The sequence below is a fragment of the Myiozetetes cayanensis genome, unplaced genomic scaffold, assembly GCF_022539395.1.
Source record: "Myiozetetes cayanensis isolate MyiCay16 unplaced genomic scaffold, myiCay2020 scf4, whole genome shotgun sequence".
Lineage (NCBI taxonomy): Eukaryota > Metazoa > Chordata > Aves > Passeriformes > Tyrannidae > Myiozetetes > Myiozetetes cayanensis.
Genome location: NW_026087631.1, coordinates 69,997,659 through 70,024,695, shown reverse-complemented (window position 1 = coordinate 70,024,695; position 27,037 = coordinate 69,997,659). Strand labels below are relative to the sequence as shown.

At 47.5% G+C, this 27,037-nt stretch overlaps 2 protein-coding genes across 2 annotated transcripts in view; one reads left to right on the top strand and one right to left on the bottom strand.

Annotated features, from left to right (window-relative positions):
• EPG5 (ectopic P-granules 5 autophagy tethering factor) overlaps window positions 1-10,042 on the top strand; it is a 50,545-nt gene extending 40,503 nt beyond the window's left edge. The window contains exons 37-43 of the mRNA XM_050330010.1: window positions 1,148-1,357; window positions 1,504-1,648; window positions 2,709-2,951; window positions 3,944-4,163; window positions 5,653-5,868; window positions 6,958-7,072; window positions 8,096-10,042. Of these exons, the coding sequence (XP_050185967.1) occupies window positions 1,148-1,357; window positions 1,504-1,648; window positions 2,709-2,951; window positions 3,944-4,163; window positions 5,653-5,868; window positions 6,958-7,072; window positions 8,096-8,278 (1,332 nt within the window). The 3' untranslated portion in view covers window positions 8,279-10,042. The remainder of the gene's footprint in view (window positions 1-1,147; window positions 1,358-1,503; window positions 1,649-2,708; window positions 2,952-3,943; window positions 4,164-5,652; window positions 5,869-6,957; window positions 7,073-8,095) is intronic.
• A 2,281-nt stretch (window positions 10,043-12,323) lies between these two features.
• On the bottom strand, window positions 12,324-19,722 carry SIGLEC15 (sialic acid binding Ig like lectin 15). The gene is made up of 5 exons (XM_050329458.1): window positions 19,671-19,722; window positions 17,401-17,784; window positions 14,670-15,029; window positions 13,727-13,757; window positions 12,324-12,441 (listed from the first exon to the last, which is right to left on the bottom strand). The coding sequence occupies exons 1-5, from the start codon at window positions 19,720-19,722 to the stop codon at window positions 12,345-12,347; spliced, it is 924 nt and encodes a 307-aa protein (XP_050185415.1). The 3' UTR covers window positions 12,324-12,344.
• Window positions 19,723-27,037: the final 7,315 nt, after the last annotated feature.

The window sequence follows — 27,037 nt, the reverse complement described above, 5'->3', positions numbered from 1 at the left end:
CACATGGTATGAGTCAGCCTCAGGAATTCCCTCCTACCCTCCAGCAGTGTGTTATACTGATACACTGTCAGGAGGTTTTTGCCCCCCAGAAAGCTCCTGTGACACCTTGACCTAAATCTCAGACTTTCTCAGCCCTGTGTTCCAGGGCAGGAGCAGCTTGAGAAGTACTTGCTGTACCAGTGTCACGTCCTCGATGAAGTAGTTTAATTTGGGTTAGTTCTGAGTTGTCAGTGCAATTCCAGTATTTGTTCATTCTAAAACCTGTAGAATCATAGAATCATAGGGTAGAGTGTAGAATATCCTGAGTTGGAAGGGACCCGTTTGGATCATTGAGTCCAACTCCTGGCCCTGCCCAGGACACGCCAAAAATCCCACTCTGTCCCTGAGAGCGTTGTCCAAACACTCCTTGAGCTCTGTCACCCTTGGAGCTGTGACCACTGTCCTGGGGAGCCTGTTCAGTGCCCAACCAGCCTCTGGGGGGAGAACCTTTTCCTGACACCCAACCTGAACCGTCCCTGACACAGCTCCATGCCATTCAGTGTTTCTCAGTGTGCACAAGGACCCTTTTTTACTGCAGGTGTTTGAGAACAGGCAATAGCTGCTTGTGGACAGAGAGACTTTTCCATCTGCAGACTTGCGCTGCCTGTGTGAGCTGGGGGCACCGAAGGCTGCTGTGCTACTCAGGGTGTTATTTGTGAGAATAAGCACTTGGGGAGTCCCCTGATCAGGTTGGTAGACGGCTTGTTGAATGGAAAGTTAGGGGACCCCATTTCTACGTTGAACTTAGACCAACCTGGTTTTTTAAATAATATTTTAATGCTTCTTTTAAATCTGTACAGAATTGACTTTAACTTGCAGGGTCTTCATTCTTTCTAGCTGCCTTTAAATGTTTATATGTTAAATTTTAGTGTTTCTCCCTGAATACTGTTCAATGAGTGCTAGAGATGATATGCATGTGTTAGCTTACTGCTTTTCAATCAGACTCCCCCTGGTCATCTATCCCTGTGGGGGATAGACAGCAGTGGGGGTTCTGCTCCATCTCTTTCAAATTCTGGAGCAGGGGCTTCCTTCCAATATTGAGTACTGTGAATATTAATTTAAAACTGCAGAGAAGGTGTAGCTTAGACCGATGTCTTTAAATCTTCAGGAGTCGCCACTCATAAATCTTCTTGGGCAAACCAGCTCCCTTCCTTGGCAGCTTGTGGGCATTTCATCTTATCAAAGCATCATCAACTACTTCAACAGTCACTACCCTCCCTCTGTTATCCTTGCTAAGGATGCTGCAGCTGAACTGATCGTGAAGCTCCTGAAGGTCTCAGCAGGCTTTGGGACGTCTTCGGATAGTCACATCCACCTCGTGAGTTGAACTGGTCTTGCAGTGCCTCTGACCTGTCCTTGGCTGTTCCTTGCAACGTTCTGGTTGTGTGTGTTGTGGAGAGTGTTCCAGGTATGATTTTTTTGCTTTTCTAATTGCTTTTCAATAACTTCGATGTTGCTGAACAGGACGCGACGCTGAAGTGCCGAGCGTACATTCGCCAGGTGGTTCAGTTCCTCAGCACCTTGGAGCAGAGTGGGAAGATTACCCTTGCAGTTTTGGAGCAAGAAATGGCCAAGCTGCTGGATGATGTAGTCGTCTTTAATCCCCCAGGTTTGTGTTGTAGAAATGGCAAGTTGCTCCAAGGCTGCCAAGATTGTTTACTCTGCCGCATGGCTTGATGAACGTCTGTGACGTTGTAATTACTTGCATTACTGCAATGTCTCTCTTACAGGGATGTTGCTTTGGTCATGTTGTATATGGAGGTGGTATATTAGCACACAGCAAAAAATATGAACTACCCCGTAGAGCTGTCAAGAGTGACACAACCACCATTTAAAACAGGGGTTATGCTGTGAGTGAAACAGGCTGATATCCAGGAGGCTTGAGGGATTTTCTTTGCTGTCTTTTATTTTTTAGCTTAATGTAATTTAATTTTTTTAAAAAATTTTTATTTTTCTGGTCATTTACATCTATTTTGAAAGGAAGAATGGCAGAAATACATTCTATTGGTCCTGAGGGATTAGGAGTAATGGGTACAAACTGAAAGAGAGGAAATTTAGGCCAGATTGGGAAGAAATTCTTCCTTTTAGGGTGGTGAGCTACTGGAATAGGTTGCCCAGGTTGGTTTTGGGTGCTCCAACCCTGTCAGTATTCGAGGCCATGTTGCTGTGAGCAACCTGGTCTAGTGGATGGTTTCTTTCCCCCTTATAGGGTGTTTGGGAGTAGATGAAGTTTAAGGTCCCTTCCAACCCTTAACATTCCATCATTCTATGACTGGGTTCTCAGAAATCGTTCTAAATCGTAAAACTGGGAAAACCTGAGAGTATGAGAGTTACACTGGTGTGCAGTAGTGCTGTGGTGTGTCCACACACAGAGGATTTATACTGATCTTATTGTCAGTACTAGTCCCATCCTGAGGTTCCTCTGTGAAGCTGTAACTTCAGGTGGGATCAGTTGTCCCACTTCACTCCACAGAAATGCTTGCCAGCAGCTGTGTGGGTCACGGGCAGGAAGAGACACGGGTGTGCTGGCAAGCATGGACAAGGAGTAGGGGTGTGTGTCACGAGCCAGAGGGTTTTTCCCAGTGACCACAGAAAGTGTCCAGTGGTGAAGCTGGATTTGGGCTCCAGTGCCGATTTACTGACGTGGTTCTGTGCTCTCTGGCCTCCAGACACGGACCTGCAGCCGCGCCACCTGGCCCTCAGCAGCCTCTTCACGGAAACGCTGATGATGCTGAACAACTCCAGCATCACCACGGCCGAGTCTCTCCGGGGGACCCTGCGGAGGTGGATAGAGAGCAAAGTGCACGGGCTGCTGGCCATGCCCTTGCTCACAGCGGCCTGCCAGAGCCTGGCCTCGGTGCGGCACATGGCAGAGACCACCGAGGCCTGTATCACCGCCTACTTCAGCCAGGGTAGGGACCTCCTCTGCTTGTCCCAGGGGCCTGGGCCACTCTTGGGTGCCGTTGGTTTGGGTTGGAAGGGACCTTAAAGATTGTCCCCTTCCAGCCCCTGTGCCGTGGATAGGGATGAGGGGGAGTGACACACTTCCCACTGACACAGGGGAGGGTTAGATGGGATGTTGGGAAGGAATTCTTCCCTGTGAGGGTGGGGAGGCCCTGGCACAGGTTGCCCAGAGAAGCTGTGGGTGCTCCATCCCTGGATGTGTCCAAGGCCAGGCTGGACAGGGCTTGGAGCAACCTGGGCTAGTGGAAGGTGTCCCTTCCCATGGCAGAGAAGTGGGACAAGATGGTCTTTAATGCCCCTTCCAACCCAAACCATTCTGTGATTTTGTGATTGAGATTTGGGGTTTACAACTACTCTAACTATGTGTTTTCTTAAGAATTATGCCTGTCTCTCTGAAATCTGATTTTATTTGTGGAGTGTTGCCATTTTTACAGCTAAAGGAGAGGAATTCTTAAAAAAGGAACTATTGCCAGAGAACAAAAGACATTTGTGCCATCCTGTAGTGTTCTGTAGGCTAATTTAAAAAAAAAAATCCTGTTTGGTAAAAATCTGAAATTTTGTAGTGGGGGTGGTTTTTTTTTTTGTTACCCCCCCCCCCTTCAGTTTACATAATCCTTGTGGAACTACATTTTTATTTCTTCCGCTTTTTGTGTGGAAGATTTTAATGTACCTGAAGGAAATACTTCTAATTCCTTGCTAAAATGTTCAAATTCTAGTCCTGTCTGAATGCTGGGAAAGTATCTCACCTTAACCTCAAGGAGGTGCCCTTTGATAGTGGAGTTTTTCTTTTCTCTCCATCAGAGTTTCATGACATGCTGATTACCTGGAAAACAGCTAAAACCAGCCCAGATTCTGTAAACAGTAGTCCTAGTTCTTAGGTTTTACTACGTGCTGCTTTCTCACACTCTCTTTTTGTTCTTTCCTTCTGTTTTCTTCATAGATTCTCCTCACAACCAGGATTTAAGCTGGGGCCCTGTACTTGCCTCCCTCCAAGTTCCTGAGCTAACCATGGATGAATTCCTGCAGGAGTGTCTTTCTTTAGGAAGCTACCTGACGCTGTATGTCTACCTGCTGCAGTGCCTGAACACTGACCAAACTCTCACCAACGAAATGAAGATCCTGCTGACCATCAGCAAATGGCTGGAGCAGGTGTACCCCAGGTGCGAAGCTTGGAGCTTCTGAATGTGCCTTGACTTCTAGATCAAGTTTATTTGTAGTTGCAGAGCTGGGATAATTAGGTGTCCCAGTTATTTAGGGGAATTTCAAGAGGCTGCTAGATGGAATGGCCTGTCCTTTTATGTCCACTAATTACGAGTTTGTCCATCTGCAGCACCAACACTAATAGTTGTGATGGTTAAACAGAAGAAGGAATTTATTTAAAACTTAAACTAGTGAGTTTCACTCATTTTTTCAGTCAGAGAGGCTCGATTTCAGTGACATGGTTTGTGCTCAGTTAAAATGACTCGAAGCAAACCCTAGAGCACTCAGGCTTCCGCTTTGCAGCATGTCCACTAGGTGGGATGAGTTACGTGCTAAATATTCAGTCTGGCACTCTGGGAGACCTGGGGTTCAAAGCTGCTCCATGGGGCCTGTTCAGCAGCTCTGAATCAAATCTGGAGACAGTGGTTCTGGTGGGGTGCCTCGAGTCAGGGGCCTGAATGCTGTAGAACAGCTTCCAAGATAACTGTGTTCTGGGGGGAAAAGATGCATAGCCCTGGGGTCGAAATAAAAATCCTCAAAAGTATGTAACAACTGGGTTTAGAGCTGCTGCTGAAATTTCCAGGATTTAGCAAACATGATGAACATCTTTCCACAATAATGTTGATAATGTTCATATTTTCTGTGATTTGGAAAAATTTGTGTTCTCACTGTTTCTTGAAATTCAAAACAAATTCTTTCACTGTTGTAGGTGCTGTAGTAATTTGATTGCCAGAGTGTGAAAGATATCAAAGCCACTGTACAGAGCAGATAAAACCTTGTTCTGAACATCAGATCTGAGATTGCCTGGGATGGGAAATGGCTGGGTGGGGTAATGTGAGGATAGTCTGATGCAGGAAACTCGTGCTGATGTTTTATGTGGAAAGTCTGAGATTGTTAACTTAAGCTGCAAACTGTTTGGGGAAAGATTAAAAATATCGTAGGGGGAACTTCACTTTGTGCTTTACTCAACAAAAACATTCAATGTTTCCTTTTTTTTTTTAAGATCATATTAAAAGTCTAAATTGTTGTGGAAACAACAGCTAGTGCTTCCTAAAGTGTTTTATTGGTAAGTGAAGAAAAGAACAAAAGAGTAGAGATATGGCTTCATTCCTTTTACACCAAGTCTTAGTAAAGTTTAAATCCACTTAGGACTGTGGCATCCTTTATTTCCAGTTGTAAAGCTTAAAAGGAAGCGCTGTTCTTTGTCCTCTTACAGGCTCTTAAAACCTGCTAGCTGATGGCTCAAATCCACAACAGTAGCAGTTACAGCAGTGTGATAATTGGTGGGGTGTACAGTCGTGTTACCCTCATACAGGAGGATTACTGTCACTAATTAACCATCTGAATTCTTCATGGGCCGAGCGGGGAGAGAAACAGACTTCTTAGTCTGTGCAACTGACTCTTTAATTAACATTTTATTTTATTTTATTCTTTAAATCTCACCTAAAGCTCAGCAAACGAAGAGGCCAAGCTGTTTCTCTGGTGGCACAAGGCCATGCAGTTATCCCTGATTCAGATGGAGCAGGATGATGCTGTTCTGATCGAATCCGTCATCAGGACACTGCTGTCCATCCAGGGCAGGCAGAGCCTGATGGCTGAAGAGAGACTGACTTCTGGAATACTTGGTGCTATTGGACTGGGCAGGAGGTCTCCTCTGTCACCCAGGTAAGGGGTGGAGTGTGATAAATAAATTGCTTTGAGTCCAGACTGCCCAGTGCACTGTCAGAAGATGTTCTGAATCCAAGCTGTCCCCAGATCTATAAAGTTGTTTGGGCCAGTCACAGAAAAAACACAGGCAGTGTGATAATCTGGTTAAGAAATGAGTATGAACTTCTGTGAAGCTAGTGGTGTAGAAGGAAAGAAAATGCAGTTGTGATGCTGACTTAGTGTCCACCTTCAGCAAAGCTTGTAGGCAGACTGCTTGTTAGAGGAAGATATTTCCAGTTGGTCTGTAGAAGACTTTCAGTTGACCTGACAAGATTTTGTATAGTAACATACACTTTGCCTTTTGTGTTTTAACCCTGAGGTATTGGAAATGTTAAGAGAAGCTCAAAGGAAGCATGTGCTTGCTGGTTATTCACTCTGCCTTCCAAAGAGAGACACCAAGTTTGATTGCTAGGTGTTAAAAACGAGTTCACTGTGGAGAGAATGCCAAGGAAAAAAAAACATAAATGCTTGTGGAGCACCAATACCTAAACATAAGTTTTTGTTTATAAGGTTTTGTTTATAAGGTTGAAATCGATGTGAATTCTTGGTGGCATTCAGTCGATCCCTTGATTTGGGTGGTGAGAATGTTTCACAGTCTTTGAAGTGAGGAGTGTTTCAGATGTGGCCTCAAGAGTTCAGCCAGGCTTGAAATAGATGTACCATTTCATATGTGTGACATTATGTCATCCTCTAGTATGTGTGATATCCTATTGTATGTATATCCAGAGAAGTTGGATGCCCCATCTCTGGAAGTGTTCATGGCCAGGTTGGATATGCTTGGATCAACCTGGTCTAGTGGAAGGTGTTCCTACTCATGACACCAGGTGGAACTGGATGAGCTTTAATGTCCCTTCCAACCCAAAGCATTCTGTGATTCCATGATATTCAAGTGACTTCTTTTTTTCTAATGCACTGGAAAAGGTCATCTAAAGCCTCGACTTTGTTCCTCATGCAAGAGATGCTCTGTGGTGTAGAACTTCCAGTGTACCTGCTGTTGAGACCTGCAGATCTGACTCCCCCTTCTCTCTCTGTGCTTCCCCCACGCAGGTTTCGGGTGGTTGCCCGCAGTTTGTCTGCTTTCCTCCTGGTGCAGATTCCTGCAGAGAGCCAAGTGCGCCTGAAAGCCGGGTCGGAGCCCAGGCTGTCTCAGAAGGCTCAGCAGGTGAGCTCTGCCCATCTCTGGCTGCTTGACATGCCCTCTGTGCATGCTTCTTTAGCTTTTGGAGTGTAATAATAAGAACCACTGCAAGCATTTCTCCTAGCTAAATCCTGCTCTCACCTTGCTGCTGAACTTTGGCAGCAGGACTGTGTGTTTGAGCTCTGTGCTGAGGTGATCCTAGGCAAAACCGCTTATACAGTATTCTGTATTAATATAAAGGCATCAGTTTCTAATCTTACACACTCAAAAAGGAGCAGATGAAACTTATGCCTGTAAACCTCGACTTCTGAAAAGTTTGGAGCATTGCAGGTGGAAGGAATTGAAAACAAACAGGAAAAAAAACAGTGCTGCTGGTGGTTGCACTGGTTTTCAGTGATAAAGCTGGGCTGCATTCACACCGACATTTGTTTATGAGAGGTCAGGGCTTGAAAGCCCCGTGACAAATAAACATTCCTGCTTTAGCATGTGCACTGACCATGGTGTTCTTTCAGTAAGCGTGTGAGAAGAGGAAGGAGTTGATCAGAGACCAAAGCAAAGTAGCTTGGTACAACTTGTTTCTCTTAAGAAAAGAATGAAACTTGTTCAGGAATACATCCAACATTTGCCTTGGCTAGTACTGCCAACATAGACTAGACTTTTCTATGTATAATTTTTAACTTGACAGTTAATATCGAAATTTAATGTTATTAACAGGGGTAAAATGGTACTGTTATGAAAGCTAAGATGTTCGTAAGAACAGCATGAAGCAAATATTAAGTGTGTTTGTAGTTCAGCATGATTTCTGTGAAGCCATTTTTTGAGTTCATGAACTAAGTATTTGACAATTTTTTGTCCTGATCTTGGGGTAGAGAACACCTTGAAAAATACAAGTGACTCGAAACACTGTTATGTGGCTGCGTTTTACAGCTGTTTTGTTCTGAAAACTCTGGGTAAGGATGTTCTAGGGGAATTGTGCATGTGGTGGCTCATGAACTGGTTTGTTACGGACCGGAGTTCATCTGACAGAATCCTCCCTTGCGCCCACAGGCACTGAGCACTCTCGAATCCATGGCGTCAAACAAGCAATACGTGGAGTACCAAGAGCAGCTCTCCCAGGCTTCTGTGTTCATCAGGCATCCAGAGCATTGTCTTCGGGATGGCAACAACCTGCTGGCTCTCCTTGTCAACACCCTGTACCCAGAAGTGCATTACCTGGACACCATCCGGTAGCGGCGCTGAGCTCGCGGGGCCACCGCTCAGTGCCCACTGCCCTGGTTTACAAACAGTATTTTTTTTGTCCCTGCTGCACAAATAACTTTTACCTTCAGAGTTCCACTTTAACTAAGTCAGAATGGTTTGATTGTTTTTTTTTTTTAGGCCTGTGGAATTGCCTTTTTTTTTTTTTTTTTTTTTGACTGACTGAAAGCACTTGAATATCCTCCTGTGTGTGGTGCACTTCTGAGAGGAGGGTACCTGGGGACAGGTGTACAAATCATTAGCAAAGCTCATCCTGGAGCGTCTGAAGTTTTTGCGTGGTGCCTTTTTTATTTTCCGATGTGTCATCACTCAGGCCAGTTCAAATTTACTAGGGGATTGTGTGTAAAAGAGGTTTGACTTTCTTAACCAAGGATACCTCTGAGTCTTACCTGAGTGTGTGTCTAGTGATTTTTGTGAAATCCCTGTGTTTGAAAAGATGGTTCTTTAAATTTCGATTTCTTTTTGCTATCCCACAGAAATCTGTAGTTGAAAGGCATGCCTACAATCTTCACCCACTTCTGTAAATATGAAGAAAAATTGGAACTGAGAAACTTTGGGGTTTTTCCTATTTTCTAAATATTTTAGTGTGTCTGCATATATATTGCTTGGTTAAATGCAAGTAACTTCTAGCCAAGTTCAAGGGGATTTAAATCCAGAAACAGATTTTCTGGATCTCTGGTTTCTGGGAGGGGAACAGTCAGTTATGATCATGTTACATAGGATTCCTTAATTCTTCAAGTCTGGTTGTATAGGAAATACTGATTTAACAAAGTGTCCACCCACCACTTAAGTTTATTTTCTTCTGCCTGGCTGGGCACAACATGATGAGATTTTTAGAGGACACAGTGAAGGGGTATTTTTGTTGTGTTAAATTTGGTGATCACTTGTTACAATTCTGTTGCCAAAGCATGAACCACGAGCCTGTAAAATCTGTAGTTTTAGCTGAGTGATCGCTGGTTTTGTTGCCTTGTCTGATCATAAGATGCACTTTTGTTTAGGGAAAGCAGGAGGTGAATTTTTCCCATGGCTTGTTTGACGTCCCTTTTGTCACTGATGTGTTTGAGGTGGCCCAAGGTCCTAAAGTCCCAGTCCCTACACCTTTGTGAAGGAACTGATGGCTTTTTGTCCCCCTCCATTAATTGTGCCTTTGTGTTTATGACACGGTTGCACATTAACACATGAGTTCTGGTCACTAGGGGATAGAAATGTGCTACCTACTGTCTGGTAGTGATGCTTTGAACTGTTGCTCCGAGCCGTGGTTCTGGTGCTGCAGAGCAGATCAGCTTTTTCTTCTTGCCAGATTCTGCTAATTATGCCAGCTGGGTCATTAGATCACCGCCATATTAATGTGGTCTTAGAGTTCTTTGCTCTGTCTGCGAGCCTATAAATAGATATACATATGTACATCCCTCTGTATATTAACCAGATACCAAATGCAGCATGTTTTTTAACACTCTTTTGGAAAATTCGGGTCTGGAGGAATACATTCGTCTGCTTTCCACCCACCCCACCCTCAAAGACTTAAAAGCACTGGTTTTATGAGATTCAGTGTTACTGATCAGTTGCATATAAATGTGAAAAAGTCAGAAATGCGTGTTTGAGATGCACTTTCAAAATGAGGAATTGTTTCAGCTGTGGAGTTTTTACAAATGTCGTGTTTATAACATGCTATGTTTGCAAAGACCATGCAAAAAAATGAAATAAATAAAATAAATAAATAAAGTATTATTTGTGACAGACACTGTGATGTTTTCAAGTTGCTGGAAGAATACACATCAGGTAGCACATAATTGCTGTACGTGTCACCCACAGACCAGTCTTCTGGCTTCTTGGTCAGTGTGGTAATGGCAGAAGTCTGAACCCTTGCTTTCCTCAAACACAGGGGGGCAGTTTTGTGATCTGACAGATCCACTGGCAGTTCTCTGAGCAAATGTGAACTCCAGAGCCTGGGACCTTATTTTCCAAATTGTGCCCAGCAGAGTTGGGCACGTTTCTTCTAGTTTCACTGGAAAGGCTTTGGCATTCCCAGCATCTCCCACTGCCCCTCATGCCCAAAGCTACAACGTTCCTGTTCACGTCATTAATGCCACCGGGTTCTCTCAGAAGGAAAACTTGAGTTTTATGTTGGTTTTAACATTGTAGATTGCATGGAAAGAGATGAAACGGCTGTGTCAGCGACTCAATAACGAGTGTGCCTGTTGGATGCTTGGTGCACCCCACCAGAAATGGATGTAACAGCTGAAAGTGGCATTAACTTCACTCAGGGGAGTGGAGAAGCAGAAGTTGAGCAGCGAGGTGCCTGAAATGTGCAGGCAGTGCTTGCTCTGCAGGCTGACTGTGCAGCATCCCACAGGGGCTGTGGTGATGGGAGATGGCATCATTTATCCTGGAGGAATAGAGAGCAGTGGCCAAATCCTCCTAAACCCTGAATGTGCATAAACTGAGCAGTTTAGGAGAAGGGCAGGAACTGGGACACGCCTTTTAGGCCAAGGGAGTTCAATTCTAGAAACCTCCTGGCTTGGGCCGTGCTGTGTTTTGTCCTTCTAGTTTATATTGGTTTGAGTGGGTGGTTTGAGTCTCCCATGAGGACCAGGGGAATGAGTTGGTTTTGGGGCACAAGGTCCGATGCTTCTGTTTGGACTCAAACTACTTCAGTTGAAGAGGTAGTTTTTGAGAGAAAAATCCTGTGAGCCAAGACTGAATCCCATACACAGGTAGGAATGGGTTCTTCATTATTCTGGGTCTGTAAATCATAAGGGCTCATAAATTCAGTTTGGTTTGTCCAACTAACATCCCTGAGATTTCTTTTCTCTGTGACACCTGTGAGACTGAGCTTACAGGTCTCTGACTACACTGTCTGCTGTAACTTCCTTTTCCTCTGCACCCCTTCTTATTTTTATTAAACCTTTGTCACTGCTGGGACTTAAGGCTGGGATTTAAAAAAAAACAAGTGCAAACATTTCCTTGCATTTCTTTTGTCTGATTATCCTGGCTCAGTCATTCAAAATTGTGTCCTTAGTTTCCCAGCACAGGTATTAATGAAGACATGAACTTTAAAAGAACGATTCCTAGCCTGGGATTGAGCTTGCAGACAGGACCACAGGCCTGATGGTGATTCAGTGGCAGCTTGGGATGCCTGTCAGTGGTGGTTGTTAACCAGGAGCAGGATGATTTGGGTAAGTGTTTTGGAGCTGCTACAGTGGAATGGTTGCACAGAGCCATTTGCAAGTCAGAACTTTTCCATGTAACACAGAGGTGGAAACTGTTTAGAAATAAGTTTTTTAGCTCTAAAGAAAAAAAAAAAAGGCAAAAAGGCAATATGTTATATTAGAACATTTTCACAGTGTATTTATCACAAAGCTCTGGGCACTAGGTAGAGTTAGAACAGAGACTAATTAGAATTTGCATGTCCTGCTTTTAGCTCTACCAGCTTTTGGAAAAACCTCTTCTTTTTTCTTGGACTCCTCTTGAAAGTTAAGGTTTCCTTTAAACTCTTAAATTAACTCTTCTGGAAGGTAAGGAATAATAATAATAATGATTAAAAAAAAAAAAATCCCCAAGACCACCAGCAGAAATTCCAGTAGTGTTCTGTCACAGCTGGTGTTTGAAACATGACAGCAGCTCACTTGCAGGCTGCGTGTGGTTGGACCAGCGGAGTCGTGAGATGATATTTGAAAAACTGCCAAAGCAAAAAGATGTGAGAAGATTTGTATACTGTTACCTGCTTGCTAAATAGGATATGGGCTAAAACCACACAGATTGGCCAAAACTGACATCCTGTGCAGATCCTCTTCTGCTCTTCCAGCTCCATCCCTTTTTCTTTTATATTTCTCCTCTTTTCCCTTTAAGGGCTGCTCTTGCTTGTGAGCAGCAGCAGGGCTGGAAGTCATAGCATATAGAGTGGTTTGGGTTGGAAGGGACCTTAAAGATCACCCAGTTCCAACACCCCCACCACCGTCTGACTTTCTGTGCATCAGCCAAGATGGGTTTTTGGCAGAGAGGACACCTGTGCAAGGGAGCAGGTGGGGGTGGGATCTCCTCAGCTGCGCCTGGGCGCTGCTCTCCCCCCTGGCAGGGTCTGGCTCCCGCCGAGCCTGCGGTCGAAGTTCTCGTAGGTGCAGTCTGGCAGCTGTGGCCTGGCAAGAGGAGAAAGGAATAAGGTGAGGACACATCCCCCTGGCTGCTCTGGGCTTTGTAAGTGGCTCCAGCAAGCAGCTAAGGAGTGTTAGAGCAAGTGTCTGCGACGCTCGGACACCGATCGTCCCTCTGCAGCAGCTGAACTTCAAGGGTCTGAGTTGCAACCAGTGTTTTACATCTTAAGACTAAGGGCTGCTTTGTTTTTTTTTTTTAGTTTCTTTTTTTCCATCCCTTCCCACCCCAGCTGTCAGTACTGTCCAAGATCAGTGTTGTGCTGGGTAATGGGAAATGCCAAGGGTCTGTGGGAGCACGGTGTGGGTGCCAGCCAAGGAATCAGGCCCTGTCACACCTGACCTGGCTCTGAGGTGGGCTCTTTGGAACCTCCATACCTTCCTCCACCCTTGGCTGAGCTCATCAGTTTTGGTGTGGGCACTTTTTCTCCTCCGTTAGAAACTGGGGTCCAGAGGGAATGGAAAGTTTCTGTTCCGTGGTGTCAGCACAGGCCTCATCCCCTCACTTATGCCTAGGGTGGAGGGTCCACTGTTTAATGTGGCACCATAGAACCACAGAATGGTTTGGGCTGGAAGGGATGTTAAAGACCATCTCATTCCAGCCTCTGCCATGGGCAGGGACACCTTCCACTATCCCAGGTTGCTCCAATCCCCTTCCAGCCTGGCCTTGAATACTTCCAGGGATGGGGCAGCCACAGCTTCTCTGGGAAACCTGTACCAGGGCCTCATCACCCTCACAGGGAAGAATTCCTTCCCAATATCCCATCTAACCCTGCCCTCTGGCAGTGGGAAGCCATTCTCTCTTGTCCTGTCCCTCCATCCCTTGTCCCCAGTCCCTCTTCAGCTCTCCTGGAGTCTCTTTAGGCACTAGAAGGGGCTCTCAGGTCTCCCTTGACCCTTCTCTTCTCCAGGCTGAACACCCCCAGCTCCCCCAGCCTATTTGCATGCCTGACTGCAGCCTTCCAACTGTGCCCTGGGCTTATGGCAAACCTCAATTTCCAGTCATTTGCTGGTGCAGCATCTCTTTGCCACGGTCTCTCCAAGCTGCTGCCCCAGTCCCTTGTCCCCACATCACTGGGGTCTCTTCTCAGCTGTGCCCAAATCTTGGTCCCTCACACCGGCTCCCCTGGCTGTCAGCCCAACCCTCTCCTTGTCCCAGGATCCTGCTCTCAGGCCAGAGAATTGTTACCAAGACCACAGACGCTGCATTGTCACCCTTAGCCATTTCCACCCTCCTGTGGGATAACATGAGTAGAAGGCAGGACATCCTTACCTGACCAGGCTGGAGGGAGCAGAGGAGGGACCTGTGGAGTGGGAAGGATGATGTGGGTTAGCAGTGAGGTCAGAGTGAGCTGGGGAACCAGGACTGACCTAGAGCTGCGGGGAAGCTGCACTGGAGGGTGTTTGGGACACTCCAGTGACTGGGAGGAAGACCTGGTGTCAGGCATGTGGCCCTCTTCATGGGTTTGGGAATCAGACAGTGGGATATAAGGAGGGAAACATTTTTGGTTGGTCTGTCAGCTTCTGCTGTTCAAGTGGTGGCTTCCATGAGTGTGACATCAGTCACAGTGATGTCATCTTGTCCAGACTGAGAGGCAGAACCCTGTGTCCCTCTTGGTCCTCTCCTGCCCATGCCACCACACAGCAGGAATGGCTTCTTGGGATGTCTCATCCCTCAGTCCATGAGATGATTCTTATCTCCTGTAAGCTGGGCATTCCCTGCTCTCATGGCCTTGGAGTTGCTGGGAGGTGGGATTTCACCAGTGATGGGAAAGCACAGGGGGGTGGTCTGTAAAATGAGGATGCCCATCCCAGGGGATTAAACTGTTGTGTGGGATGCACCAAAGGTAAATCTTGGCTGTGGGCTGCAGGGGAAGAGGTAGTAATTAGCCTGCTCCAAGGAAAAAAAAAAGAATTGGAAATCTGGTTGGGTAGTCGTTGGGTTCTCTGCTAATTGCCCATCTGTTAGCTTATTAACCTTTCTCCTTGGATGCGGGGAAACTCCCGCTCCCTCTGTCTTTTCCAGGGCCCCTTCCCAAAGGAGACCCTCTGTCAGCAGGCTGCAACCAGCCAGCCAGGAGCTCCCTCTTACTCGTACTTAGGTTTCCCGCTGGAAACGCCCTTCTCCTAGGGTGGAAAATAACAAAATCCTTCGGAAAAAAAAACCACCAAAACCCCAAACAAACCCCCCCTGGGCGGGAAGGCACGACACTGACCTTCTCTGGAGAAAACAGTGCAGCTCAGCATGGCCAGCAGAACGAGCACCTTGACTCCCAGCGGCACCAAGACCAGGACCATGAAGAAGGAGCTGTCGGAGGCCTTGAATTTGTAGAAGTAGACGGCCCCCTCGGCCCTGCCGTGGCTGTTGACGGCGGTGCAGGTGTATTTCCCGTCGTGGGTCAGGTACCGCAGCTCCTTGGTGACCCGGTGGCCCGCGCTGCTGGTGGAGGTGAGGTTGGGGTAGGGGGGCCCTGTCCAGGTCAGGGCGGGCGCTGGCTCCCCCTCGGCGGTGCAGCGGGCCTGGAACGTGTGATCCCCCTTGGAGCTGACCGTGATGTTGATGATCCTGGGGGCAGCTGCAGCAGGGAATGGCAACAGGGGAGGGAAGGAGAGCGTGTCAGGCTGCAGAGGCAGGCGCGGTGAGAGACACCTGGAAGGAGCTCTCGGTCTTGGCGGACCCCGGGTGTGTCATGGCAAGGTAAAGTTGGGTGATGGGTGTTGGTGGGTGAGAGGTTGGACATGACCCAGTGATGCACTTGAAGCGCAGAACCACCCCCCGTGCCCTGGGCTGATCCCACAGCGTGGGCAGCAGGGCAAGGGGGGGTTCTGCCTCTCTGCCCCCTCAGGTGAGACCCCCCTGCAGAGCTGCCTCCAGCCCTGGGGAACAACATCATAAGGACGTGGAGCTGTTGGAGAGAGTCCAGAGAAGGTCATGGGGATGCTCTGAGGGGCTGGAGCCCCTCTGCTCTGGAAGCAGGCTGAGAGAGCTGGGGGTGTTCAGCCTGGAGAAGAGAAAGCTCCAGGGAGACCTGAGAGCCCCTTCCGGGGCCTAAAGGGTCTACAAGGAAAACGGGAGCAAATTTTTTAGCAGGACCTGTTGTGATGGGACAAGTGGTGATGATGTTTTTTTAAGTAAAAGAGGGGAGATTTAGATTGGATATAAGGAAGAAGTTTTTTAAAATGGTGGTTGCCCAGAGAAGCTGTGGGTGCCCCATCCCTGGAAGTATTGAAGGCCGAGCTGGAAAGGGCTTGGAGCAACCTGGGCTAGTGGAAAATATCCCTGCCCATGGCAGGGGGTTTGGACAATATGAGCTTCAAAGATCCTCTTCAACACAGACAATTCTATGATCCTACGAATGCTGGGATCAGCCTTCTCCTTCCTTACTTTTCTTGCCACCTTCTTCCCCTAGATTTCCTCCTCCTGCCTTTGTTGGATAGAGGAGCAAAGAGATTTACCCAGCAAAGTGTGGGTGCAAGGATGCTCTGTTTGTGTTTTATTCCTGTAATACCTCACACAGTTTTCTGAGCTTCAGTCAACTCCAGCTGTTGTGACCTTCCACGATGGCAGAAGGCAGAGAAGTGCCATCCACCACACAGGCACAGGTGGTGACCCTTTTTGGACTCGCTGCATCTCCTCATGGTCGAGGACGCGGCAACCATGGTGCTCTCCACAAGCCTCTCTCGGCTGTTCCCTTGGTCTCTGACCTCCAGAGCACACATGGATGTGATTAGACCATTTCAGGGATGCAAAATGTCAAGAGATGTGCTGTTGAACACGTCACTGTCAGTCTAGTCTGCTAAGGAAGTGTAGCTGCTGTGACCAAGCTTGTCTTACCCACCAATGCTCTCCTCTTGGCTCTCCTGACCCATTTAGTGCATTTGGTTTCTAAAGATGTTGTGAAAAGTGAAGGGAGCTGCGTGACTGCCCTCACAGAGGAAGAGCAGGAGTTAATTAATTTATTTTTTTTTACAGGGTAAAGAACAAAAATATCTTTTGCAACCACCTACAGCACATCTTCCCCCTTGTCTATATAATGCAAGAGGAGTTTCAGGTGGTGTGTCATGTGTCTGTGTGCTTTGCTGTCTAAATTAACCTTTTAAGCATTAATTGGCCCCTCCCAGTCATACTGTCAGGGTCCATTCCCAAGCCTGGATGCTGTATCTGTGTGTGTTATCATTCCTCTGGTGCTAAAGTCCAGACAGCCCATGAGAGACAGGTCTTGCTGCCATCCTGCCCTGGTCATGATGTGTGTGGGTGTTTAGGAGCTGCTCCATGGGAAGGAAAGCCTTGACTGTGCAAATTCCCCCCAACCTCGAGTCCCATCTGGATGCTCACAGTGCACAGCAGGCATAAGGAGGTTCCCCCTCACAAGCAGAACCATCCAACCTCATGACATGAGTAAGATCTGAGTCTGTTTCCGAGGCCACCTGGGTCTCACAGCTCTCCCTTGATCTGCAATCCCACCTCACTCTGGGAAGCGGGATTAGCATCTGACATTTGTTGCTCTGAGCTGGTTTTTCAGGCTGTTTGGTTTTTTCAGGCTGTTTGGTTTTTTCAGGCTGTTTGGTTTTTTCAGGCTGTTTGGTTTTTTCAGGCTGTTTGATTTTTTTCAGGCTGTTTGTACTCACTGTTTCCTGCATGCAAAGTGAGATGCCCAGGTTTTGGTGGGCTCTTACCCCAACTGCCAGAGCCTTGCTATTTCCTTACCAGTTCTGCTCCTATTCCCTCCCATTCATTGTGTTCATTGCCTCACACTGGAAGACTGAGGAAGACAGTGAATATGCCCTGCCCATATGTTCTAAACTATCCACAGAGCCGGAAGAGCCAACCATTTGGAAAACCGCCTCAGGTAAACTCCTGTTACCGTCTCATCAGTTTCCACACCTTGTGGCTCTCATTTTCCAAACAGGAAGGCTTTGCCTCCTGTGCTTCTCGTGCCCCCTTACCAATCAGGTGCAGCTTTATCCCACTCCTGCTTTCATACTTGTCGTGGATATCTCCGGCCAGCTCCACCCTGCAGAAGTATCTGTCGCTGTCGCTCCAGGTCAGGTTGTCAATCCTGATGGAGAGGTCCTTGTGCCGGGGGTTGCCCAGCAGTTTGTACTTGTTCTTGTAGCTGATGGCAGTCTTACAGAGCTCGCTGGTGCTCTGGCTCACGCACTTGAACACTATGGTGCCGTTGTAAGGCTCCTTGATCCTCCAAATGGCAGTGAGGGTCCGGTCAAAGGCCTTGTAGGGGTGTGTGAAGGTGCAGGGCAGGATCACCATCTTCCCAAGCTCACCAGTAACATCAGACGGGACGTGGACGGACCAGCTGTTGGACTGCACACCTGGGAGCAAGAGGAGATCATGGAATCACAGAATGGTTTGTGTTGGAGGGGGTCATCTTGTTCCAACCCCCTGCCATGGGAAGGGTCGCTTTCTACTGTTCCAGGTTGCTCCAAGCCCTGTCCAGTGTGGCCTTGAATACTTGTAGGGATGGAGCAGCCACAGCTCCTCTGGGCAACCAGTGTCAGGGCTTCACCAGCCTCACAGGGAAGAATTTATTCCTAATATCTGATCTAAATCTCCCCTCCTTCAGTTGAATATATAGGTATGTCTGTCTACCCACTGTCCTGCTAGAATCAACAGCTGTAGCTGCAGACTGTAGTCTCAGAAACATCTGTGTCGATGTTCCTGTCTTATAAAACTGACCTGATGTCTTCATTAAATCAGCTTTCCCCTCAGCGGCTGAGAATACCCAGAAAACGTAAAGGTGCCCTGCAAGTAATTCCTGCCCTGGTCTAGCTGGCTTCACCACGTTTTGTGGGCATTCAGCTGTCAGATTAATCCTGTAGACTCAAAGATAAGATTTGTTTTTTGTTCCCGTGTCTGCTGTCCACAGCACTTGACAAATACATCGGGGGCAGTGCACCTTGTATTAATCTATTGTGCACTGCACAATGGACAAAGGCCATCCCAGGGCTGGTTCTCTGCTGTTCATTTATTTACCTGGAATCAGCTCCAAGCCAGTATTTTGATTACTGAGATCTGGAGTTCAGGCTGCCCTGTCATTCAATAATATGGGCACCTTTTCCTGCCCAGGTAATCTCACATACAAGGCTACAGGACTGCAGGAGCTTCAGGAAGCTCATGGACTTTAAGCACAAGGACCTGGCAGTGAAAACAGAAATTGCTATTGTTTTCCAGTTTATTTGTCCTTGTTCTAGTTATTTTACAGCATGTCACTGTAACCTTTACTTCTTGAGAACTGCAGATCATGTGCTTTTGAGTACCTGACTTGCTTTTGCTGTGCCACCTCTTTGACTTTTTTTTGTTTTAAATCTTAAGCAACGAACACTTTATTTTTTTTTTTTTTAACACATAAGCCTCCCCTTGCCTTCCAGATGAAAAATAACGTTAAAAATAAGTGCTTCTAATGTTACCAGCTCCACCCATTTCCATGGAAACACAGTTTGCCTAGTTATGAGTGGAGGGAGTTGTCAACATTCTGTGTATAATTTACCCTTAACCTTAAAAATTCAGGTCTTCTATTATTCCTCTTGCTAACATCCAGCCTCCATTTGTTCCTGGAATTGAAGCTCTCGTAACAGAGAGAGAGAAGGTCGTGGGCAAATAGCCTGCCCACCTTACAGAAGGCGACAACCAAAAGGAGTTGTCAGGTCACAGCACCTGCTGGTTGTCTATGGAAGGGTTGAGAAGACTACAGTAAGAGCTGCAGACCACCCCAGGCACTGCCCTTGCTCTAGCAAGTGCTGTTTGACATTGTATCTAAGCAAATTCCGTCGAGTTTAATGGAATTTAAGCGCACACTGAAGTTAAATGTGAGCTTAAGTGATCAGTGGAACTGGAGAAAATTGTGTCTGTTGCATAATACCTCCCAGGAATGCTAGGAAGCACTTCTGGGTGGAGATGGAAATGCTGCATTTACCTCACTGAAACCCCAAAAAACATGCAAACCACCCCCTCCCACACCCCCCCCCCTTCCAACCCAAAGACCTCTCTGACAACTGCTAAGCCAAGTCTGAGGTTTTTTTCCAGTGTTCTCAGATGCACCTGGAATTTCACGGTCCTTTTAAGCAGCGTGGTGGATGGTGCAATCCTTGGAGAGTTTGTTGCATCAGGCAATGCCCCCCTGGCGCTTTGTCTAGAGCAGAGGGGAGAAGCCCTGATCAAACAGGGATTGGTAGCAACCTCAGCAAAACGCAGGACTCACCCTTCCTGGAGATGCGAAGCAGACACAGGAGAACCAAGCCAAACTCTCTCATGCTGGTTGACCTTCTCCCCTCAGGTGCATCAGCAAACCAGAACTGCCTCATTACATCTGAGCTGATGGTCTTGCAGGCACAAAAGGTTTTTCCAGGGATGGAAGAAGTTGTGGTTTTCCTGTCCTTGGAGGGAGTGAGCTGTTCAGCTGAACCAGCTCTGGGTTCAGATATTAATAGTTCTGTGGTCAGTCATATGAAAATTACACCAGAGGGAATCAGGGCATAACGATTTTCCAGCTGAAGGAAGGCATTTGAGGGTTGGGGCTGCAAACACCCACACCAGGTGTATGATGGGGCAGGAGGGAACCACTTTCCAGTGCTACCAACTCACCAGTCTGGAGGAAATGCTTGCAATCTGCCTGAAAGGTTGCCAAGCAAGACCCTTTCTCTCCTGGTTTGAGGCAGTTCCTCCTCCTGAACCTGGAGCCTGCAAGCCAACTGTGCTCACTTGTTGTTGTAAAAAAAAAAAACCCCACCCCAAAACACACTTTTTTAGGAAATCATCTGAGCACTCGTGCCAAGGTTCAGTAGTGGGTGAGTGCTGGTGACTCCTGTGACCCCGCTTTGTCCAGACCCACATGACCCTGATGAGTTATGAGTCATTCCTTGCTTGTTGTTAACCTGTGTTTGGAATAAGCTAAATTCCAGCTTTTGCCCAGCATCCTTGTGCAAATGCTCGCTTCCTTCCTTCTGGCTTTAGCTTTTCTCTCAATTTACTGTGCAGTTTGCTAATCTCCAGAATTTGGGGGCTTGTGGGGAGTTGACTGTGCTCCCCTTCCTTACATCATCTCCCATATGGTAATCCCATGATTTGGTTAAATTTAACCTTGGGGGCGGGTATTCCCTGTCTGCCTTTAGCTTGAGGTTTGCTTCTCTTGCCTCAGGTCAGGGAAAGGTTGATGTGTGCCTGATTAATCTCCTGGGTGGGGACAGGGACAGCAGCACCCACAGGATTCACGGCCAGGTTGGACGGGGCTTGGACCAAACCCTGGACTAGTGGAAGGTGTCCCTGCCCACGGGAGGGTGTTGGAACGAGACGAGCTTTAAGGTCCCTCGCATTCCAAACAATTCCCCGATTCCCTCTGAAGGCAGCGGTGGGCTCGCAGCCACTGGAGGGCTCCCAGAGCCAGTGCAAGATGCTGCTGCCACTTTCTCTGTGCCAGGATCCAGAGCCCTACCCCCCAGCAGGGATGCCAGGGCTCCCCTTTGCTTCTCACCCCTTCTCTTGAAACTCTCCTCCTGTGTTCCCTTCTTAACTTGGGCAAAATCTCCCAGAAGAGGGACTTTGAGATTTGGTAGCGTGAAGTGTGTTTGCTGCTTTCTGAGCCCTTTCTTTGTCCTGGTTGGAGTGTTTGTGAAGGAAAGGATTTCTCTTTTTCCCAGGAGTTTAGGAGGAGGCTCTGAGAGTACCCAGATGTTATTTATGGTTGCTATTCAGGCAAGGGTGGTGTTACCTCAAATAAAGGCTTAGAGCCCTGCCCAGTCCCTGTGTATGCCGTCCTGTGCATCAGGACCCGGGGTCTGATTACTTTGTAAGCTGTCCTTACGAGCTGTAAAACATAATTCATGCCATCAGCAGCAGGGAAATCTGAGGCTATGGGTGGTTGAAACAGCAAATGCTAGACCTGTATCCTTATCCCCTCTGTGATATCTGCCTTTTTCCCTTCTTCTTCCTCCATATGCTGTTTGATTTCATCTATTTGTGATGTAAAGTTTTTGGTGTTGTGACTCTTTCTAAGCATTTCACCGCTCTTGGCCCCGTGGGATTTAGTGGATTGAAGTAAAAGATTAAAGTGAAATCCATGCTAAAAACATCTTGTTACAGTGAAGCATAAATGATTAATGCAAAGAATAGCTGCAGTTAACACTTAGTATGAACCTCTTCCTCTCTAATATTTGACTCCAGCATCTAGAAAAATACCTGGTAAATCAATGCAGCAGTACAAATCCTTTGAGTTTTGTCTGTGGATTGATTTTCTTTTTGGACCATGCGATGGATATTTGAAATGAAGCGTTTTAATGTTTAAAATACAGAGTTGATAATGTATAGCTGAAAATATTTACTACCTATTTGAATCAGCCAAAAAATTTTGTAAACAAGACCATCTGTGGCAATACAATCCACAGACTCTGTGACATCAGGCTGGGGGGTGGGGGAGAACTCAGTTTCTTTTCACCAATAATAAGCAACAGGATGTGAGGAAATGGCCTTAAGTTGCACCGGGGGAGGTTTAGATTGGATATTAGAGAAAAATTCTTGATTAAAAGGTCTGTCCAGACCTGGCACAGCTGCCCAGGGCAGTGGTAGAGACCCCATACCTGGAAGGATTTAAAAGCCCTGTGGATGTGGCACTTGGGGACATGGCTTGAGCTTGATGTGTGCTGGAGAACAGCTGGACTCCATGATCTTAGAGGGCTTTTCCAACCTAAATGTTCCCATGACTCTATGATTAGCCAGTGATGACCTGCATCCAGGTTGCAGCACGTGGCTGGAGATGAGCACGGCACAGCTCGTCCCTCCTGGTCCCAGGTTTGTCACTGAGGATCGAAACGAGGAGTTTTATGTGTGGCTGTGTCCATGATGACAATGCAGCCACTCACTCAGTGACCAGGGTGAAGGCAACTGTTCCCCCTCCCTCCCTTTAGGTCTTAAAATCAGCTCCAAAGTTTTCTACTTCAATTACTTCAGCAGCACGTGTGAGTCCTCCCCAGTCCTTTGCGTGTGCCAACCTGCACATGTTCGGCACAAAACCCTCGTGTTTTGTCACATCTGGCTCTCTTCCCTGAAGGGGTTGGCTCTGGGAAGTGCTGGGAGGGCAAGCTGGGAGGCCAGAGGAGTTTTCCCTCTGTCTGGTCTCTGTCAGTTGAGCAGGAGAAAGTGGAGCTGTACCCCCTTCCTTCTCGGGGAGCTGCCGTGGGCTGCCCATCTCCCCTCTGCGTCCACTTCATCCTCTCCAAGCTGGAGGGAGAAAAACAGCAACAGAAAAACCTGCAGTGCAAGGAAAAGTGGGAGGGGTGGGACGGATGGAGAGTATCAAAGCCAGGCACCATTATTGCAGGTGACACTGATCCTGCTTCCTGGCGTTGAGTGTTGCTGCAGAACACACTCACCACTGCATCAGGCTCCTCCTGATCCACTTTGAAAGTCTACAGGCTCAGCCGCTTGCCTGTGGTGTTTGCTCAGCCCCTTACAAATGCTCCTGACCTGGGAAGTCCTCCTGCCTTTCATATCACTGCTCCAGGCTCTGGAGCTGTCCCTTTACCAAAGCTGTGTGGGTGAATCTGTGGAGCTGGTGAGCCCTTGTTGCCTCCGTTGAACTTCAGCTACAGAAAATTAAATGGATATTTGGGTAATGTTCTTCTGGTGGGTAATTACGGTTTGAAAAGCACAGCTTGTATTATAGGCGGAGCACGGTGGATGGAAGAAGACTTTAGGAAGTGTTTGTAAGTTGTTTGTGCTGCATCCACACAGCTTTTAAACCCCTCAGTGCCCTGGGCAGCCTCTGCCAGGGCTGGGCAGACCTTTTGGTCAAGAAATTTCTCCTAAAATGCAATCTTAACCTGTGATGCAGTCACATCACAGTGCATTGACATGGAGAACAGACCTGACTTCCCAGACCTGTGCATTTCTGTCCCTGCTGCTGCCTGTTCAAATCATCCACTATGAAGAACTATGTTTGGAACACCTGCAGGCAGGCAGTGATGGGATGTTTTCCATTTTGCCCACACCAAGGGTAAGTCAAAGCCATTGAGAGGATGATCCACTGCTGTCACTCACCTCCTCCAGCCAGCACAAGAGCTTGGGATCAGGCAGCTGTTTACTACAAGCTTGCAGAGTGGGGTTGTCCCATCCCAGCACTGGTCTTCATCCCAAGCCCAACCAACAGTGTAAGAGACACCTGATTTAATCACTGATTTGCCCTGACAGTCCTGATGTGGCCACTCATTGTTATGGGAACCCTAAGAGACCTTTGACTCAGAGGGGATACTTGCTTAATGGCAGCAGTGGAATGTTTTAGGACTGAACCCAGCCACTGAGTGTCCTCTCCTACCCTGGTCACTCTCATTCAAATGAGCCCTGAAGGTCTGGTCTGGTCTCTGTGTGATGCTGGGATTAGCCTGAACAAGGGGGTAAGCCAGCTGGCAAGATATAGACACTAAACATTCTTTTAGACTAATCCAGATGACGTGTCTGATTAAAGGCACTTGAAATGCCACCAGAAAAGAAGTCCCTGCCTATCCTTCTTACTAAAAGGGAGCCTGTGGAGATTTATGTGCTCTGTCTTTCCCTGCTGAATGGGCACAGATGGTGATTTAAGGGTTTTATGGTCCTTTGGCTGTAGATTTCATAGCCCTTCTCTGGGTTGAGAACTGCACCCTTGGGAAGGAGTGTGGGCTGGTTCTATCCATCGGGCCATGTGACATCTGAAGCACATCCTGAACTTTTCCTTGAGAGAACACTCTTGGCCCGTGAAGCTGTGGGACTGGTGCATGGGCTGAGCTCTGGTCACCACCTCTGTGCTGTCTCTCAGAGTCTAAATAGATTCAAAAGCACTTAGACCGAGAGCTGTGGTGATGAATGCGGCAACTCTCTAGATGTGCCTCTGGACAATAACTCTCCACTCTCATCCTGCCTTGACTGAGATCCTGTACCCAGCCCTCTGTACCCAGAAATGCTTTGACAGGCTTCTCAGCATCTGTAAGCATCAACCACAGGTTTTCCATCCTGCAAGGGTACCTCACCATCGTGTTTGCTCTCCAACACGGCCCAACATGTGTTTGAAACTGACAGCTTGAACGGCCAGAGGAGACCACTGCACCAGCTAATCTGAGCTGCTGTGCAATCTCTAGCACGGCGTGGATTGCACTTATCCATTTGCTCCTGATCTGAACTCCAAAACTTGGATTTGACCTGGGTACTGGGTTACCATGTGTGGAAGGGTGAGGGGAGCCACAGCTCCTGCAGCCCCCTGTGCTGGCCAAGCGTGGGAGGAGAGGCGAGTTGCAGACCTGAAGCCAAGCTGTTGAGATGACAAGTGAGGCAAAGATGTGTCCAGAGGCAATATTCTTTGACAGCCTTGCCCTGCTAGTCCGAGGATTGTCTGTGTTGCAGTTAAATCTGCAACTGAGTCGTAGGCAGAGGCAAGTGTATTTCAAGGGCATGGTAGACACTTGTGCCTTTAAGGGGACCTCTGCAACTAATTTTTGTAGGTACCTCATGACCTGTATGAAGGTGTAGGTACTATTGAAACGTGAGACCTTTACTTGAATTCTTGGCAGAGCCTCTCAGTGCAGGATCAGCCCCTTTCTTCCTGGGACAGGAATTAGATGAGGTGAAGGAGCAGCTTCCCTTGCCCTGATGGAGTGACCAGAGCCTGGAAGAGCCAAGGAAAGGACTCATTTTTGCTCTGTGTCAGGGGTTCTCCAGCAGGCAGGTTGATGGTGAGATTTTGTTGCTGTTAAATTTTACTTCTGGTTCTAAGAGTTTGGTTTGCTACACAGGACGGGACAAAACGAAATCACAGAATCAGTGTAACTACTCTTTACTTTAACCTCAGGAAACATTTCTGGTGGAAAACGAAACATTTAGTGGCAATAGATGGAAAAATGTAGGGGTAGGTGCCCAAAGCCAGCTGTTTCTGTTTCTGTGTTGTTGGTACTGGGACCTGCTGGATTGGAAATTCCAGCAATGGAAGTGCAAGAATTAACATGTGAATTGTAGTATGTAAATGCATTTATAGAATCAGAGAATGGTTTGGGTTGAGAAAGGATGTTAAAGATCCTCTCATTCCAGTCTCCCTGCCATGAGAGGGATACCTTCCACTATCCCACGTTGCTCCAAGCCCTGTCCAACATGGCCTTGGACACTTCAAGGGATGGGGCAGCCACAGCTTCGCTTGGCAACCTGTGCCAGGGCCTCACCATCCTCACAGAAAAGAATTTTTCCCTAATACCTGATTTAAACCTACTCTCTGCCAGTTTGAAGCCAACTTTTTTTTTTTTTTTTTTTTTCACTTTTGCTTGCTCTGGTCTCTGATAACACAGAAGTGTTCCCAAAGAGCCAGTGCTAACCCTTTCAGGCCAGTGTAACCTTTACTTAATTGCACCGCTGCCATAACCTCATCTGTCCCTACAGATACCGAGTGAGATAACGGCCCTGCCTAGGGGAGCTCACTCTCATTAAAAGTGATGGATTATGGCACTGACTCCTGGGATTAAGATCTGAGGCTGATAACGCGGAGAAGTGCTACGGGGAGCGCATTGTTCACCTCAGCTCTCACCTCGTGAGGGGTTGGAGCAAACAATATACAATTTAAATTCCTTAATGCTCCCTGCTCACAACCGTGTGTGCACGTGGCTGCTGGATCACTGGCAGGAGGACCTTGTTGAGAGCTCAGCGTTCCTGTCCAGGCAGGATTGGAAAGAGGAGCTTTGCACCGGAGCAGGGAAGATGCTTGGCACAGAGGTGGCAAAGTGGAAGCTGGGAAGTGGGGGAAGCTGAGGAAGCGTGGTGGGAACCTGGGGTGGAGAAGAGATGCATCTTGGGTTTGGGCAAAGGTGATGCTACAGTGCCAAAGATCAGCAGATGAGGGGAGGATGGCCCTTCTGTGAGGTGGATGTTCCATTGAATTAGAGAATATCCTGCATTTGGAAGGACCCACAAGGATCATCCAGTCCAACTGCTGGCCCTGCACCCCAACAATCCCACCCTGTCCCTGAGAGTGTTGTCCAAACGCTCCTTGAGCTCTGTGACCACTACCCTGAGGAGCCTGTTCAGTGCCCAACCACCCTCTGGGGGAAGAACTTTTTCCTAATATCCAACCTGTGTCCCCTGACACAGCTCCCTGCCCTTCCCTTGGGTCCAGTCACTGGTCACCAGAGAGAAGAAATCAGTGCCTGCCCTTTCCATACAATCATCCCTCTGCTGTCTGATCCTGAATCCCCTTTATGGCTTGTGATCTTTGGTCATGGTCCCTTTTATGAAGGGATGGATTGCCTTAAAGCATGGTGGGGTGGAGCCAGGGCATCAGCATGTTGAAATTTGGCCACACTGCAGGGTAACTAAAATACTGGTGGTCTAAAGCTGGGATCATCAGGTAGAGCAGGTGCTGAAGGGAATGTGGTGGTTAGGAGTGTCCGTGACAAGTGGAATGAGTGGTTAATGGCACTTCCAGGCAGACAGGGCAGGTGGGTTTCTCACAAAGGTTCGCTTCTCATGTGAGAAAGAGAGGTCTCTCATCCTCAGAGACCTTCATGCATTTAATTAGAGAGGATCTGCAATCTCTGAAGGTAAATGCTTCCCAGGGTTCCCACA